This window comes from Myodes glareolus, chromosome 24 (assembly GCF_982192425.1).
Source record: "Myodes glareolus chromosome 24, mMyoGla1.1, whole genome shotgun sequence".
Classification (NCBI taxonomy): domain Eukaryota; kingdom Metazoa; phylum Chordata; class Mammalia; order Rodentia; family Cricetidae; genus Myodes; species Myodes glareolus.
This window is the reverse complement of record NC_142049.1, coordinates 45,743,289-45,759,031: the sequence shown is the minus strand read 5'-3', so window position 1 is coordinate 45,759,031 and position 15,743 is coordinate 45,743,289. Positions and strand designations below refer to the sequence as shown.

Here is a 15,743-nt window from a genome sequence, read left to right as displayed (position 1 = left end):
AGCATGTCTTGAGGGAGCTATTCTCCTTAGATTGGAGATGTAAATGATCCTTACATGTAAGTAAATACATATAACTTAGATAAAGTAAGGACCAAACTTACTATATCTAGTTCTGGGAGAATCACAGAGAATAAAATTCTCTGGGAAATGGCCCGGAGGAAAAACATTTTATACTTTTATGTTCTCAGTTTCAGATTTATGGTTTGAATAAGAACGTTTCCATTATAAAACTACTAGCAAAAAAAGTGTTCAATGAAAAATATACCGGGGCTACTTGAGAAATTCATTGATGGTACCAAGAAAGTTGGAGAAATTTCTGATTAAGATTTATAAGAAAATTGGATTAAAAGAAAACATTTGAAAGCATTTCAATCCCTGGGGCATTTCTGAGAGAAGACAAGTCTGTGTGGTATTGACTCTCAACCCGTCTGACTAAAGGAGGGACGATTTACCAGTCTCGACTTTCTGACACCTCAATGGTTTTCTGAAGGTGGCTGGCTGTACGTTCATCCTCCTCAGGCGTGTCCTCCAAAGCCCTCTGAAGAATCCTCTTGAGAGACCGATGATGCCTGTGCTGCCTAAAGGAGCCTACAAAGAAGTAAATGATGGGGTTGGCACAGCTGTTCACACAGGACAGGAGGGCAGTAACTCGATAGAGATAACAGAAGGGAGGGTGCAAATGAACGCCAAGCCAGTATATCAGGAACAGGTAAAACCCAAAAGGCAGGCCACAGATGAGGAAGACCACCACTGTGAGTGAGATGGTAACAAACAGCCTGGTCAGTCGCTTCCGCTTGGAACCACAGAGGATCTTGGCCAGTAGGGCCACACTGGACCCAAAGAGAAGTATAAATAAAACGATAAGAAATGCAGTTACAAGATAATCAACATTTTTCCACAAATGAGGATCAGTCCGATTCAGGAATCCTGAGAAGTACCAATCAAGGATGGCCATCAGAAGGGACAGGACCCAGATTAGGGCACATACGATAGATGACATGTATTTTGGTCGGTGGCAGTGGTACCATATGGGCCACAATACAGACAGGCAGCGCTCTGTGCTAATAGCACTGAGTATGCTCAGACCTGAGATGTAGGGGATGATTGATATGTTGCCTAAGATTTCTTTGCTTAAGTTATGGGCGTAGAAGTCATAGAGATCAGCAATCCGTAGTAGCGAGTCAATGAAGTGGCAGCAGAGGAAGAAGGAGTCTGCCAAGGCCAGGTTGAAGATGTAGACTGAGATGGCTTTCCTGCGCACGCGGAATCCCAGGAGCCAGAGCACAATGGTGTTTCCCGCCAATCCAACCAGGGCAATGATGAGGGCCAGGAAGTGCAGGGTCAGGATTGGACCGCACTTAGCATTCTCAGGCTGGCTGGTTTTATTCATTGGTGTAGATTCTGTGGTGTGGGATGAGATGTTTGGATCCATGCTCACAAAGCTTCCAGTAGTGTCTCTGAGAACATAAACCATATTTGAGCATCTTAATATGGTCCCTTATCCTCAGGACCACGATGTTATGCAGATGTTGTTATTAACATTTCTAAACAAACTCATTTATAAATAAAAGGAGAGTAGCATGACTGCAAGTCACCTACAAAGAGCTGAAGAGTTCTGGACCGTGGATTCAAACCCAGAGTTTGTTGACTCTGTAGTCTGAGTCATTCTTCCTATGCATAATTCAGGACCTCTAAATCACATGAGAGTAATCCATGTTATTCTATGTCATATCCATATATTCTATGGGACAAACTTCTCCATTCAGGGGGCTACATGGACCAAGCAGTGCTCCTTTCTGGATTATATATTTTTTTCTAATGTGAAAGGACTGAGAAAAACGGAGGTGATCATGACACCCCTATGACTGAGGTGTTCCATCATCCATGGAGAATGAATACCATGTTTTAGGGGCACAACCTGCGGACCTTTTCTAGGACATTTGTTAAGATGACTGGGTCTGCTGATCTAGATAGGGCCCGGGGGGCTAGTGCTTAAAAAAAAGAATAGTTTATATTTTTCAGAGGTTAGATTTTTGTATAGTTTGTATATCACAGTGTGTTATTTCATTTTTTAGAAGCATGTAAATTTAAAAATCACATTTAAAAATTGTGAGTATGTGCATATATGCAAATCTTTGTAGAGATCAGAGATCTCTCCTCTAATCTTGTTTTTCCTGGGGATTAATTTTAGGTCATTAGGTTTGGCAGAAAGTACTTCTACACTCTAGGCCATCTCATTGGCTTACATGGTGGCACTGGTATTTCTTCAATGAGTGAAAGAACAAATGGGATTTCTTCTATTAGTAGGTAATTTTGATTAAGTAATAAAGTATACATTAAAATGAATGAAAAGAATTAAAACACACAGACATGCATGCACACACACCTATAATTCAGTTATAATGAAAAATTTTATTCATTGTAATTTATTTTATAGATAGGTCTGTATATTTTGGAATGTTGTATATGCTCAAATGATTGAATGTCTTTGTTATGAGAATTCAGGCCAGCTTCTAGAAATATTTGTTTCACACTGTGAGTCCTGGATTTGGGCTGGAGTTACATTCATTCATCAGTGCAGAAGACGAGGTAGTGAGTTAGAGTAAGGTTGATGTGATATTATAAGGGGATATGAAAATAAAGATGGAGGTGTACTAAGAGTATGTTGTGGAGTGCATGATATAATCTAATTCCGGTCTCTCTACGGATATCTTAAGAAGAGTCCATTTGCTCAGGAAAGCTTTTTATTAAAATAGTTTATTGAGGGAGAGGTCCCGAGAGACACATGCAGATACTAAATAGAGAAAAAGATAATTCTCATCTGGGGGACTAATATCAGGTCCCAAGAGGAGAGAAACCGAGGGACAAAGTCACAAATACAAAGCCTCCTGCTTCTGGTATGTGGTGAGGTTAAGCATCATGACAGGAGCACACTGTGCAGCAAAGAGGCTCATCTAGTGGAGGGCGGGACACGGACATGGTGGTGCCTGGGCTAGCATCTCCCTTCTTCCCATTATGTTGCATTTGGGCACTCAGCTTTTTGGATGAGACCACCCACACTCCTTCTTGGACTCCCTGTTTTGATGCTTGTTTGCAATGCCCTCTCAAACACATTAAGAAGTGTGATTTAGTAATTTTGTAGAATTTTCTTAATCCAGTGAAGTTTTCAGTTTATCATGTTAATCACTAAAAACCCAAACTATATCAACTTTGCACCCAAACACATCTCCTAAAATAATACTGAGTTCCCAAATAAAAACAATAACATGGTCATGATTCTACTTAACACAGATGTCCCGTGTACAACCGAAGGTGCTGTATCTACTCCTTTAATCTCAGCAGTTTTAGAAAAGATTGGCAGACAACATTCACAGTTATCTTTGGAGACTTAGGCTAATTTCTTAGTTGTCGTTCCCTATAAGACAGTGTGAAAAGTCAAATGTATAAACTCCCAACATACGATTGTATAGAGTAAACATTCTAAAACAGAGAACTAGAAGAATGTCAAGAAAATAAGGACCCAAAGAAAGAAGGAAATCCTCTTGCATTTTTATATCCATCAACAAGGTCACATGGCATTGTGATGTGACCTCCAAGGGCTGGGGAATCCCTGCCCTGTGGATTTTCCAACTGCAGCTCATGTGGCCTTCCTGATGAACGGCCTATGCTCTCTACCTGCAGCAGTTTCCAGCAGATGTCCCATGTTTCTGGCATCTCTAGTTTCCTTGGATTTTCATTTTGCCTTCAGCTTCATTCTTACAGCGATTAAACAATACACTCAATACATGCACATCAAAATACTACCAGATATTTCTGTGGCAGTTTGGAATACTTTTTATACAATTTAAGAGCAAATACAAATGACCCGGGCAGTTAAAATCATTTTAAAAGTGAAAAACCAAGTTAGAGGACGCACACTAACCTACTGGATGTGGACTTCCCACTAAGCTCAGTTCATCCTAGGAGTGGGTGTAACTAGACCAGAGACTAATGTATTTGTTTTGATAAAGTGCACGACAGTCAGTATTTTAGTAGTTGTAGCTACACTGTTTCTGTCACAGATAAGTAACTTCACTGTTGTGTGAAGGTAGATATGTACAATGAATAAACAGATGTTTCTTTCTCTTCTTGTTCCCTGTTAGATTTGTTCTTCATGTTTCTCTTCCCTCATTATCTACCCACCTACACACACACACACACACACACACACACACACCCCCAACACATCATATATTTCTATATATACTATTATATCTGTGATTTTAATGAGCTGATATTTCAAACTAACCTTGATAGATGAAAGATCACGGCACTAGTGGGATTCAGACATCTTCATCGTTGTCCATCTAAGGCTTGTCGTCTAAGATCTCCTGGAGAGTCAGCTTTGCAGACTGCACTGCTCTCGCTGACGCTCTTGCTGGAAGGAGGATTCAAAAGGAAGCAGAAGAAGGCTTGTTGCTGATAATAGTAGATGTGAGCAATGCTAAGGCAACCTTAAAGCATAAAGTTAATCTGAATATAGGATGCCAGAAACCACGTTAGATGGCAGGATGCAGAGGAGGAACACCAACACTGTGAACTCAGAGGTCACATGCAACTTGTTCAGTAGCATCTGTTGGGAATCACAGATTCCTGTCGCGTAAGGAAGGTTAGACTCAGAGAACACAACTAACACAGATACCAGGCATGCAGTAGTGATGAAATGCACCATGCAACCCCAGTAACAGCCAAAATCTCTAACCAGCAAGCCATACTGGTGCTTTTGCAGCTTGCTCAGCAGCAGAGACATTACCCAGAGCAGGGCTACAGGACTCCTAATGTATGTCTTGTGGCAGCAGTGGCAATACAGATAGGTCATGCATAGACAGGAAATAGTGCTAATGGTGCTGAGTGTGTTCAGGCCTACAACGGCCTACTACATAGGAACAGATGATCACAAGGAGCAAGTCACTGGGTACCAGGATAGTGGCAGGATAAGATATATAGGTGAGTTAAACCAGGAAACCTACAACGAAACAGTACAGGGAGAGGAAGATGGTCCTTTCAGGTTGCAGACTTTGATAAAGAATGTGTTCCTGTGAGTTCTGTAGCTCAGGATTTAGAACACTACTGTGTCTCCTGCCAGCTGAAACAGGGCAATGATGAAGGCTTGTAATCTCCTGCCAGCTGAAACAGGGCAATGATGAAGGCTTGTAATCTCCTGCCAGCTGAAACAGGGCAATAATGAAGGCTTGTAGGTTCCTTAGCAGTAGAGCCTTGTAGAAATACCGATGTCTTAGTTAGTTGACTAAAATCACCTTTGGGAGGGAAGACTTTATTTCAGTTTGCAACATACAGGTTCCACTCCATCACTGAGGGAAGTCAGGGTGGGAACTCAGAGAAGAAGCCTGAAGTGGTGCTGCTTACTGGCTCGCTCCATATGACTTGCTCAGCCTGCTGTTTTGTAGCACCCAGGACCACGGGCCCAGGGGTTGCATCACTCACAATGGGCTGGGTCCTTCCTCGTCAATCAATGGAGAAAAATGTCCCGCAGACTTGCCCACACGCCAATCTGGTGGGGTCATTTTTCTGAACTTGGGTTCTCTTTTCCCAAATAACTGTAGCTTGTATTAGGTTAACATAAAACTAGGCAGCACAAATAGAGAAATGTTCTTGGTTCTAGTCATTGCTGTAGTTTGGGTTTCCCCAACTGAGCTTACTGAAACCTCCAGTAATGGCCCTGGGAACCTAGCCAAGACAATAAGCACCCACAAGGCATGATCTCTCATTCTCAGGACCACCAGGGGAGGAAACAGGCAAAAAATATTTTTAAAAGATGGGATGTCTACATTTTGAATAGAGTCCCAATTCCTGTTGGCACTAAAAGCCTTATTTTCTCTCCTTTATGGACAGAGCATTAATCTCTAGGCTAGACATTAATGCAGACTCTAATAGTCCCTGCCAGACACCACAACATGTCTCCAGAATTTCTTAAGGTAAGAAAAAAAGAGTCTGGGATAGGATTTGAGAAAACAGGATTGTGGACACAGGTATTGCCTTGTCCTTGGTGAGACATTTTCTCTCAGCTACTGAAATTGAAGATGGACAAAGAAAACCTCTGGCCACAGTCATGACTGTTAATGTAGGGGGTGCTTTGAGGATGTAAGTGAGTCTGACTTTTGGGATGGATAGTGCATGTGGCTGTCATGTAGTCCTCTGAAGACACAAACAAATCTCTTTCTGAGGGTCTAGCTCTATGCGCGGCATTCTATGTTCTTGATATTTGGTCATCAAATGAGTGAGTAGAAGAGGAACATGACAGTAGTGGACTATTTGGGTCACATGCACAAGTAAGAATGAAACACTGTTGTAGGTACTAGGACATTTAAGCAAAGCAACGTGAATAATATTTTATTCTTCATGACTCTCTTGAACAGCTCTGTGTATTTGGGCTCACTTCTCGCTCCTTGGTAACCCCTGAAAGGGAAACATCACATTTGCCTCCCTAGGACTTGAAATACCACAGAAGAGGTGGAGATATCAGGGTTTTGTTGCAGTCCATTATAGGAAAGATGCTTGGTTAAAAGAATGGATTCTGAGTTCTCCCTCTAACTCTGTGTAGAGACATGACACTCATCTGCTCAACAGATTAAAATCCCATACACGTTTATCTTCTCCCTTAAGAGTTGACCAAGCTGTGCTTGTCAAACCCCCACCAGGAGACTGCTAAGATGGTGGAGGGAATGACAATTCACTTATCCTTCACAGGCGCACCACCCTTAGCGCAGCCATCTCTGAGCTTGCCTCACACGGTACAGTTAAGTGTATTTGCTTCTCCAAGTGCACTCTGACTCAGAAAAGCATACTATCCTGCCCCACTCATGAGACAAAAGCCCAAGCATGCTTTTCCCGACACTCTGGACTCTCTCATTCATCCCTGAAGGCCCTATCCCTCTTTCTCATGGAGTTTCTTTCCATCTTCTGTTGCTGGGCATGCCAGCTTTATTAGAACCTAACTCAGGAGGCCTGTTTTTTCCCCCTCTCTGTCCTGTCTCCATCTTCCTCCTTGTGGCAGCTACTCAGATTTACAGTTTGCCTACTCTCTTGTTTTTCTCTGAAAGTCTAATAAAATTGCCATCGAGTTGCCTTCTGAGTCTGTTTTTGCAATCTTCTTTTGGGGGTGGGGTGGACTGTTTTAAATTTTTTTTGTTACTGAGAGCACCCTGATTTCTCCCACAAGGACTTATTATGACTTGGCTGACCGTGTAGGTCTATTTTTTGTACACAGATTATGTGTGTCTGGGTAGGCTGGGTTGGGATAGAGTGACAGTTTGGGCTGAATTGCCCAGCAACATAAAGAATAAAGGAAGGAGGGTGAGATCTGAGTGCCAGGAAAAGATGTAGGGAATTAAAACCAAACAACAAAAGGGAAGACTTAATTGGTGTGGTGTGAAATGAGCCATGTGAATGGATTCCATTCTTTCTCCCAGGAGATCTTTCATGATACTTCCTTTGCAGGAAGAAAGCCTTTGTTTGAGAGGAGCTTTTGAAGGGAAGCAAAAGTGAATGACTTTACACACTGCAGGAATAGCAACTGATCTGAAATCAACAGGTACTTTCTTTGTGGATGCTTTCAACAGTCGAAGAGGTAAGAATTAATGTTTTTCTCAGCTTTTAGAAGATGGCATTGGAGCAGACAGGGTGACTGACTTGCTCTTAACACTGTGGGTGAAGCCCACTGATGTAGCCTCCCTTGGTGTTCTCTCTCCTGCCCAGGCCTACAATCTTAGTATCACAGACTATTTGTAATGCAGAGAGGAAAGAAAAGCCTGGGGTTAATTTTCAAGTTAAAACCATGTTTGAAAAAAAAAACAACCATGTTTGATATAAAATTATGGGTTAAATAAAATATAGCGGAAACAAACTTCAGAGGCAAGGAAAGGAGCTAGTTGAAAGGTTGATTCACCTTCTAACATGAATAACTAAAAACAGAAACTTTGCTATTCAGACATAGTAAAAAAAAGGAAAGTAGAAAGTACAGCAAGTGTGGCCATGGGGAATGGGGTAAAGGGTACGTTCACTTTGCTTGCACATGCCTGACAGTTGCAATAGAAGAACCTACCATCAATTACTAGTTGAAGAAAACAGGAATGCACAAAAAAGAAAATCAAGCCATGAGGATTCTTAAGAGACACTCTAATATACTTAAATATAACATAGAGATATGAGTAGAAGCCATTTAAGGACAGGCGTCTCAGTTCAACATCTCTCTCTTTCCTCACAGAGTACCTGGGACTCCCTCAGGGGACACTCCTAGAAAGGAGGTTCTCAAGTGGACAGAGGATACACCCTTCTATTAGGATGTAGAGGCACCAGGAAGTGAACATAGCTTTTTTAGACAAGCCTTAGTTGGCTTGAAGGTGTGGGAACAAAATTAGGATCTTTGTTGCCTGGATACAGTGTCCTACAGTTTGAACATGTGGCTTTAGAGTCCCTGGAGACATCACCAGGAGACAAGAGGGAGGGAGGAGAGAGTTGAGTTTTTGGCTCCCAGCTCTTGATCTGTGAGGCTGTGGGTAGGCAATGGCAGTGACTTTTCGCTTGCCTGACCACCCTTTCCTATAGCTAGGTCTTATTCTCTCCTGGGAACTGCTTCTTTCCTGGCTGTGTATAGGGATAAGCACAGCTCCTCACTAGCGCCTGCCTTAAGGTGATTCCTTATGTATTGTCGGTGTCCCTTCATGTTGTCGATCACTGCAAACAGTCAACTCAAGGAATGTTCCTCAAAGATTTCACTTTGGGCTAACATTTTTCTTCTGGCGCCCTCTCAGGTTTCAGATATACAAAAGGAGAATATCATTGAGAGGCAAATAAAACAATGAAGTCTGGTTCATAACAGTCAGTCTGGGAAGCAAGATCTGAACATTGTCTTGACTCATTATTCCCTTTTAATTATTTATTTTTGAGACACAGTCTTTCCTGAAACTTACTGTGTAGCCCAGTCTGACTTAAAGCAAATGAAATATTCCTTCATTCTCCCACGTACTGAGATTAAGGGAGTGTGCAACCATATCAGCTTTCCCCTTGAAGTGAATGTAAGCTTCATCATTCTGCCTGCAGCAACATATCTGAATAACAAGAATAAAAGAAATGCCAGTGCTCTTGGTAATCTTGTTGTGATCCCCCTTATTCAAGGTTGCCAACACTGTTATCAGAAGGAAGCCTCATGCCTCCTTCCTTTCCCTGAAGAAAGTCCCATGGTCTCTGCATGCAGCTTCTCAGTGTAGAAACAGAAGGATATGAACATATCCTCAAGAAACAAAATTCTTAACAAACCTGTAAACAAATATATCTTTACACAAATCCTTACCTTTCTTCCAGTCTTCTGTCAGGAGTTGGAGAGCTATTTGTCCTGCATACAGAGAGTCTTCTGGGGTTGAGGATGCTAGAGCATCCTTTATGCCTGCTAAGAAATGCTCGTAGGAGCTTTATTAAGAGCTAGTGATTAAGTGAGACTTACTGAGATGCTGGGCAGCGCATGTGATTTCTTGTATAAGGGCTGCCGGTTAGTAAGAGTCCAAATTAATGTGAGACATGATTCTTCACAGAGATATTTCTGGATGACTTCCCAGTTTCCACTCATATATGAGCTTCTCCCATCCCACCTTATGTGGTATCCCCTCATCTCTGTAAGTGAGTGCCATTCTGAAACTTTAATTGCCAATTATGAGCCTAGGCAGTAACAATGGCAGGCAAACTGAGTTGTTGTGAGATTTATAACTAAAGTAGATTATAGTGTCTGTAAAGAATCCCCAAGGCAACTTCTCTTTTGTGTGTTTCTGTTTTCTTCACGTAATAATAATTGACTCGTAGGTGTCCTTTTATTGTTACTGACAGACAAGTGCAAGCAAAGTGGACTTAGCCTTTATCCCCGTCCTCCAGACGCCACACTTGCTGTACTTTATATTAGCTTTGTTTTTACGATCTATCGATGGTAAAGTTATATTTCGGGTTTTAGTTACTCATGTGGAAAGATGAATCAACTGAATTTCCATATAAAACAGTGTTCAGTTTTCCTAGTGTATTCTTCTTTCTCATTCCAATAATGTAATTTATTATTATCTACTTTTCTTCAGTGTAGAGAATAACATTTGTAAATGTTATCGCCTATGGCCTATTTTCTTGTGCTGGACTTTATAGCCAATACTACTATTTACCTTTTAAAAATGTATTTTGAAATTCTATTTGTTTTGAGTACTTAGGAAATTATTAAATGGATTTCTTCTACACAATACAAATACTAGTCTGTGTACTTTGTTAGATTGCATGTAGAAACTTTAATCTCTAGTACCTCAGAACACGATGGTATTTTAAGATAGGACCATAAAGAAATGCTTAAATGAAGATACACTCGCCAGCATGTATCCCAACTCAATATGCCTGGGGATTAACATCTCAAAGTCATTTCCCAGCATGTCTCTCTATTTCCTTTTTCCTGTAGCCATCTCAGTTTTACTTTCAAAATCCAGTTGTGTATCATGATCCTCCAGTTGAAGTCAGCTTTGCCGGCAAGGAAAACCAGCGCCAAGCATCCTGCCCTACAGTTGGATTCATTATTCTTTCCCACAACTGGGAAAGAGCAAACAGGCTCTGAATGTGTCTGCTCTACGAGCAGTGGCCCTTCTCCCAAGGGCATTTTGTTCTTGTCTTCTTTCAGTGAAAAAAGAAATTCTTTACATAGACTGCCACCTTTTTTGCTACCATAGGCAGCTAGATGATTCCTCCTGCCAAACTGGACAATCATCATCATCTTCCTCCTCCTCTTCCTTGCCTGCCTCTTCTTCCTCCTCCTCTTCCTTCTCTGCCTCTTCCTCCTCCTCTTCCTTCCCCCTTTTCTACTCCCCCTCCTCCTTCTCTTTATCCTCCTCTTCCTTCTCTTCTTTTTCCTCATTCTCTGTTTCTTTCTCCTCTTCCTCCTTCTCTTTCTCCTCTGCCCATTCCTCCTCCTCCTCTTCCCCCTCTTCAATTTTTTGTTTTTAATTTTCATGGATCAACAAAATCATACATCATAAAATAGAAACAGTTGCAGTGTGTGTGTGGTAGCCAACTTCTTTAGGGTTAGCTATGCACTATGGGTAGCAATTTGTAGGTAATTCTCCTTGGACCTCAGAACTGGCTCTGTAATGAACAAGTCCCAGAAAAATCATAACCAAAATGCATTCTCAGGCACACTCTGTCTGGACAGTATGGGGCAGAAAAGAGCTCTATTCATATAATAACAACAAGGCTCTCTTTCAGCAGACTACTTTTCCAAGCTGGTGTCAGATTAGACACAGAAATATATTAAAATATAACTATGGGAAATATGTACTTAAATTTTTTTATTATTTAAAATAATTTTAAATTTAAATATACTTTGATCTTATTATTTCCTTCCCCACGTTCATCCAGATCCTTTCCTCCTCCCTACTCACACAACTTTAAATTCCTTCTCAAAAAACAAGCCAAAAATCCAAACCAGCAACTAAATGCCAAAAACCTAGGAAGCAAAATACAATATCACCCAACAAGAAAAAGAACAGCTGGGCGTTGGTGGTGCACGCCTTTAATCCCAGCACTCGGGAGGCAGAGGCATGTAGATCTCTGTGAGTTCGAGGACAGACTGTCTACAAGAGCTAGTTCCAGGACAGGCTCCAAAGCTACAGAGAAACTCTGTCTCGAAAAACCAAAGAAAGAAAAGAAAAGAAAAGAAAAGGAACAAAATCAAATCCAAACAAACAAAAAATTTCATCCCCATCAAGCTATAACCAAATAAAAGAACACACACAAAACTGTGGAGTATATTATTTGTTGGCCAGCTACTCCCAAACATGAGTTCTGTCCTGGAGTGGTTGACACACCCAGTGTTATTCCATTGGAGAAAACGGATTTTCCTTTCCCCTGTCCATATAAATGACAGTTCCATTGTTAAACTTTACCCTAGCGGCAAGGTTTACATTCATTCATTCACTCATTTAAAAATATAACAAAATAGAATGTAATAAAATATAACAAAAACTACCACGTCAAAGCAGACAAAACAGACCAACAGAAGGAAAAGGGCCCAAGAGAGGGCACAAGGGTCAGAGACCCACGTGTTTCCATGCTCAGAAATACCATAAAAGCACTAAGCTAGAAGCCAGAATTTAAGTGCAGAGGACTTAGTGCAAACCCATGCAGGCCCTGTGTGTGCTGCTTCAATCTCTGAGTTCATAGGAGCCTTGCTCATGTGGACCTGGAGGGTCTTGTTTCCTTGGTGTCTCCATCCCCTCTGGCTCTTACATTTTCTCTGTCTCCTCTTCCACAGGGCTCCCTGAGCTTCGAAGGGAGGAAGTCGATTCTTTTCTAAGGTCCATGACCTCATTAGCCCCAGGAAGATGGCTAGGTGTCCAGTGCCAGTCCCGATTTCCCTTCTGTTGACTGGGCTCTAAGTCCGATCAGACAGCTTGTGGTTCATACCAATATCTGAGTGCCACTTCTTGCATTTTTTCTTTTCTTGCCATGCTAATAATTGTATGGTTCACAGGTACTATAACTGGGTAGGACTGCCAATCCTCACCTCCCCTAATAATTTAAATAGAATTTTCTAAAACCATGGAAGCTAGACTGCAGGAAAGAGGCTTTCGGGTTAGATGTAGCTTGAATCATAGATGATGTGTTTCTTCCTTTCTTCCTTCCTCCCTCCGTCCTTCTCTCCCTCCCTTGTCTCCCTCCTTCCCTCCTGTTTCTTCCTCCCTCCTTTCCTCTCCCATCCCTCCTTTCTTCTCTCCCTCCATCCCTTTCCCTCCCTCCTTCCCTCCCGTTTCTTTCTTCCTTATTTTTGGAGTTTTTTTCTTGAAGGGGCAGAATGAGATCTCTGAAATCTTAAATAGACTTAGAGAAGTCTGAAGAGCTTTCCATCTCTTAGGTGGGTGCAGAAGAATGGCGTTCTAGGACCCGAAGTGATAGAGTTGTAGGAAGGGCAGGATCAGTTAAACTATAGAGAAATTTACATCTGTCTTAGAAATGTGGAGTCTTTTCTGATCCAGGTAAGAGGATTTCTTCCATGACATGATATAGCCACTCTGAAAACATTTCTTTAATATTCTCAAACAATTAAGCATATATTTACAATATAGTAAAAAAAATACACCTTTAAAACTTATTTAGGAGAATGTTAAGTCAAATTAGTCTGGCATATAAAGATAAATAGTGCTATGATCTCACATATGAAATATAATAAAATTGAACTCACAGAAGTAGAGAATAGAATGAGAAGTGGAGAGAGGAAAATTAGGAAGCTTCTGATGGAAGCACGCGTATTTATTTAAGTTCTACCGCATATTAAGCAGAGTGAAGTTAACAATACTATGTAATATATTTTTCATCTAATCATAAAGATGACTGAGTAATAGTCTTAGTGATCAACTTGATTTAATCATTATCTATTGCTTACACATAGATCATAACTTGCTTCAAACCGCACAAATGTATATGAGTTATAAATAAAATAATAACAATAAAAATTGAAAATATGTACACAAAATATTATAGTAGTTTGGGAAATACTGCAAATGTGCTTTGGAAATGAGACCACTGTCTTTCTCCTTCTGAAGAGCCAAATGAAAAGTTCATCCATACAGTTGACAGCCAACAAGTAATTGAAAATGCTCAACAACAAGTTATTGATAATTGGGTGGATCTTGAAACCAGTAGACTGGTTGAAAAAAGCCACACTCAAGAGGTTAGACTCTGTCTTAGTTTTCTTTTGTTGTGATAATACATTGATTAAAAAAGCAACTTTAGTAGAGAAAATGAAGAGAAGTTGAGGCAAGAATTCAAGACAGGGACGTGGAAGCAGAAAATGGAGGAGAAGCTTTGGAGGAACACTATTAACTTGATCATCATGGCTAGCTGAGCATGCTTTTTAATACCATCCAGGATCACATGGCCACAGGCAGCGTGGTCCACAGTAAGCTAGGTCCTCCTACATTAATTGGTAATCATGAAAATACCCTCTTTTGGAGGCATTTTTTTCAATTAAGTTTTTCCCTTCCCAGATACATCTAGGCATGTGCTAAGTTGACAAAAAATCCCCACAAAATTGACTCCTTGATAACCTGACACACAGACATACCACTGACTAAACCATAACCCTTACTTTCTTTTTCATTCCCAAGATTTCATATTAATATCACAATATAAGTAAACAATATAACTTTAAAAGTACCACAGTCTTTAAATTTTTCAATATGTTAAAAGTCAAAGTTATTATCTCTTTGAGATCAATGTCTTTTAACTGTAGATTTCTGTAAAATAAAAAATAAGTTAAATGGTTTCTTAATCCAACCAGGGCACAGTCACAACAAAATCAAAGCAAAAGTAAAGTTAAGCATTATAAAGCTCAGAGACCTGAGACTCAGTCTTTTGGGCTCCATAGAACTCGAGCAGCTCCACCTCTCTGGGTGTGCAATCCACAGCACACGTAGCATGTCTCATAGGCTCATGCCGGCTTACTCCACAGCGGCTGCTGCCCTTGTTAGTTACCCTATAGTCCTGGTGTCTCCAATATGCTGGGGTCTCCACTGCATCTGAGGTGGCATCCTTGCCAACAGCCTCTCCTCAGGGACCCCAGATCAACCACATAGTGCCAAGCCTCAGCTGCTGTCCATGACACATTTATGCTTTCAAAACCAGGACTACTTGGTAGCTCTTCACACAAAAGTTTGGCTGCTGGTGTGAGATGACACTCTTGTACCCTCTGGACTATACAGCTTCTGTGTGCTGACCCCGAGGAAATACATCTAGAAGATGCTACCTAGTAAAGCTGGTCACTTCTTAATCAGCACTAATTTCCCAGCTACGGTATCACCAGAGCAGTGGCTTTGCTTCAGTGGTGCTGTCTCTTGTCAATCACCGCAGATCTTTCATCCCCAGCTACCCGGAACCCAGGTACTTAATACAAAACAGCACTGAAATAGCCTTATAGCCTTCACTTCCCATTGACTGTCATAAGCCAGGCTGCCACATCTTTTCTGCTCTCAGCATTATTTTCCCACAATAGTTCATTAATCTCTAAGCCCTAAATCGTTTTTCCAGTCCAACGTTCCAAACTCTTTCCACAGTCCTCCCCAAAACAGCGTGGTCATGTCTCTCACAGCGATATCCCATAAAGCTGGTATGAATTTCTGTCTTAGTTAGGTTTCTATTGTTATGATAAGACACCCACCAAAGTCAACTTGGGGAAGAAAGGGTTTATTTAGAATCACAGCTGGAGCCTATCATGAAGACATGAAGGGAGTTGGTGGAACTCAAAGCAAGGACCTGGAGGTGGGGACTGAAGCTGAGGCCATGGAGGAGTCCTGTTTGCTGTCTTTCTCCTCAGCTTGCTTTCTTATACCATTCAGGAACACATGCTCATGAGTGACACTTCCCTAGTGAGCTGGCTCTCCTGTATCAATCATTGATGAAGAAAATGTCCTACATACTTTGCTAGATGCCAATATTATAGAAGCATTTTCTCAATTAAGATTCCCTATTCCCCGATATGTCTAGGTTTGCATCAAGCTGACAAAAAAACAACCAGTAAGACTCCGTGTAACTATATTTAATATTGTCTATAAAATTAAAGATATGTGTAAGGGATAAATAGCAGTCAGAGTGGCCAAGAGAGTTATTTAGTGAAGGGACATTTCTTCTTCTTAAATGTAGTAGTGGTTATATAAATCTATATGTGATAAAATAAA

The 15,743-nt window shown here is 41.0% G+C and overlaps 1 protein-coding gene across 1 annotated transcript; it reads right to left on the bottom strand.

The window, feature by feature from the left end:
• Positions 1-448: 448 nt before the first annotated feature.
• Positions 449-1,432, bottom strand: LOC125395597 (mas-related G protein-coupled receptor member X1-like). The gene has a single exon (XM_048427043.3). It carries the CDS (start codon positions 1,430-1,432, stop codon positions 449-451), a length of 984 nt encoding a protein of 327 aa, XP_048283000.3.
• Positions 1,433-15,743: the final 14,311 nt, after the last annotated feature.

Excerpts from the sequence above, each read along its gene's own strand:
- LOC125395597 (XM_048427043.3), bottom strand. The coding sequence starts at position 1,432 with ATGGATCCAAACATCTCATCCCACACCACAGAATCTACACCAATGAAT.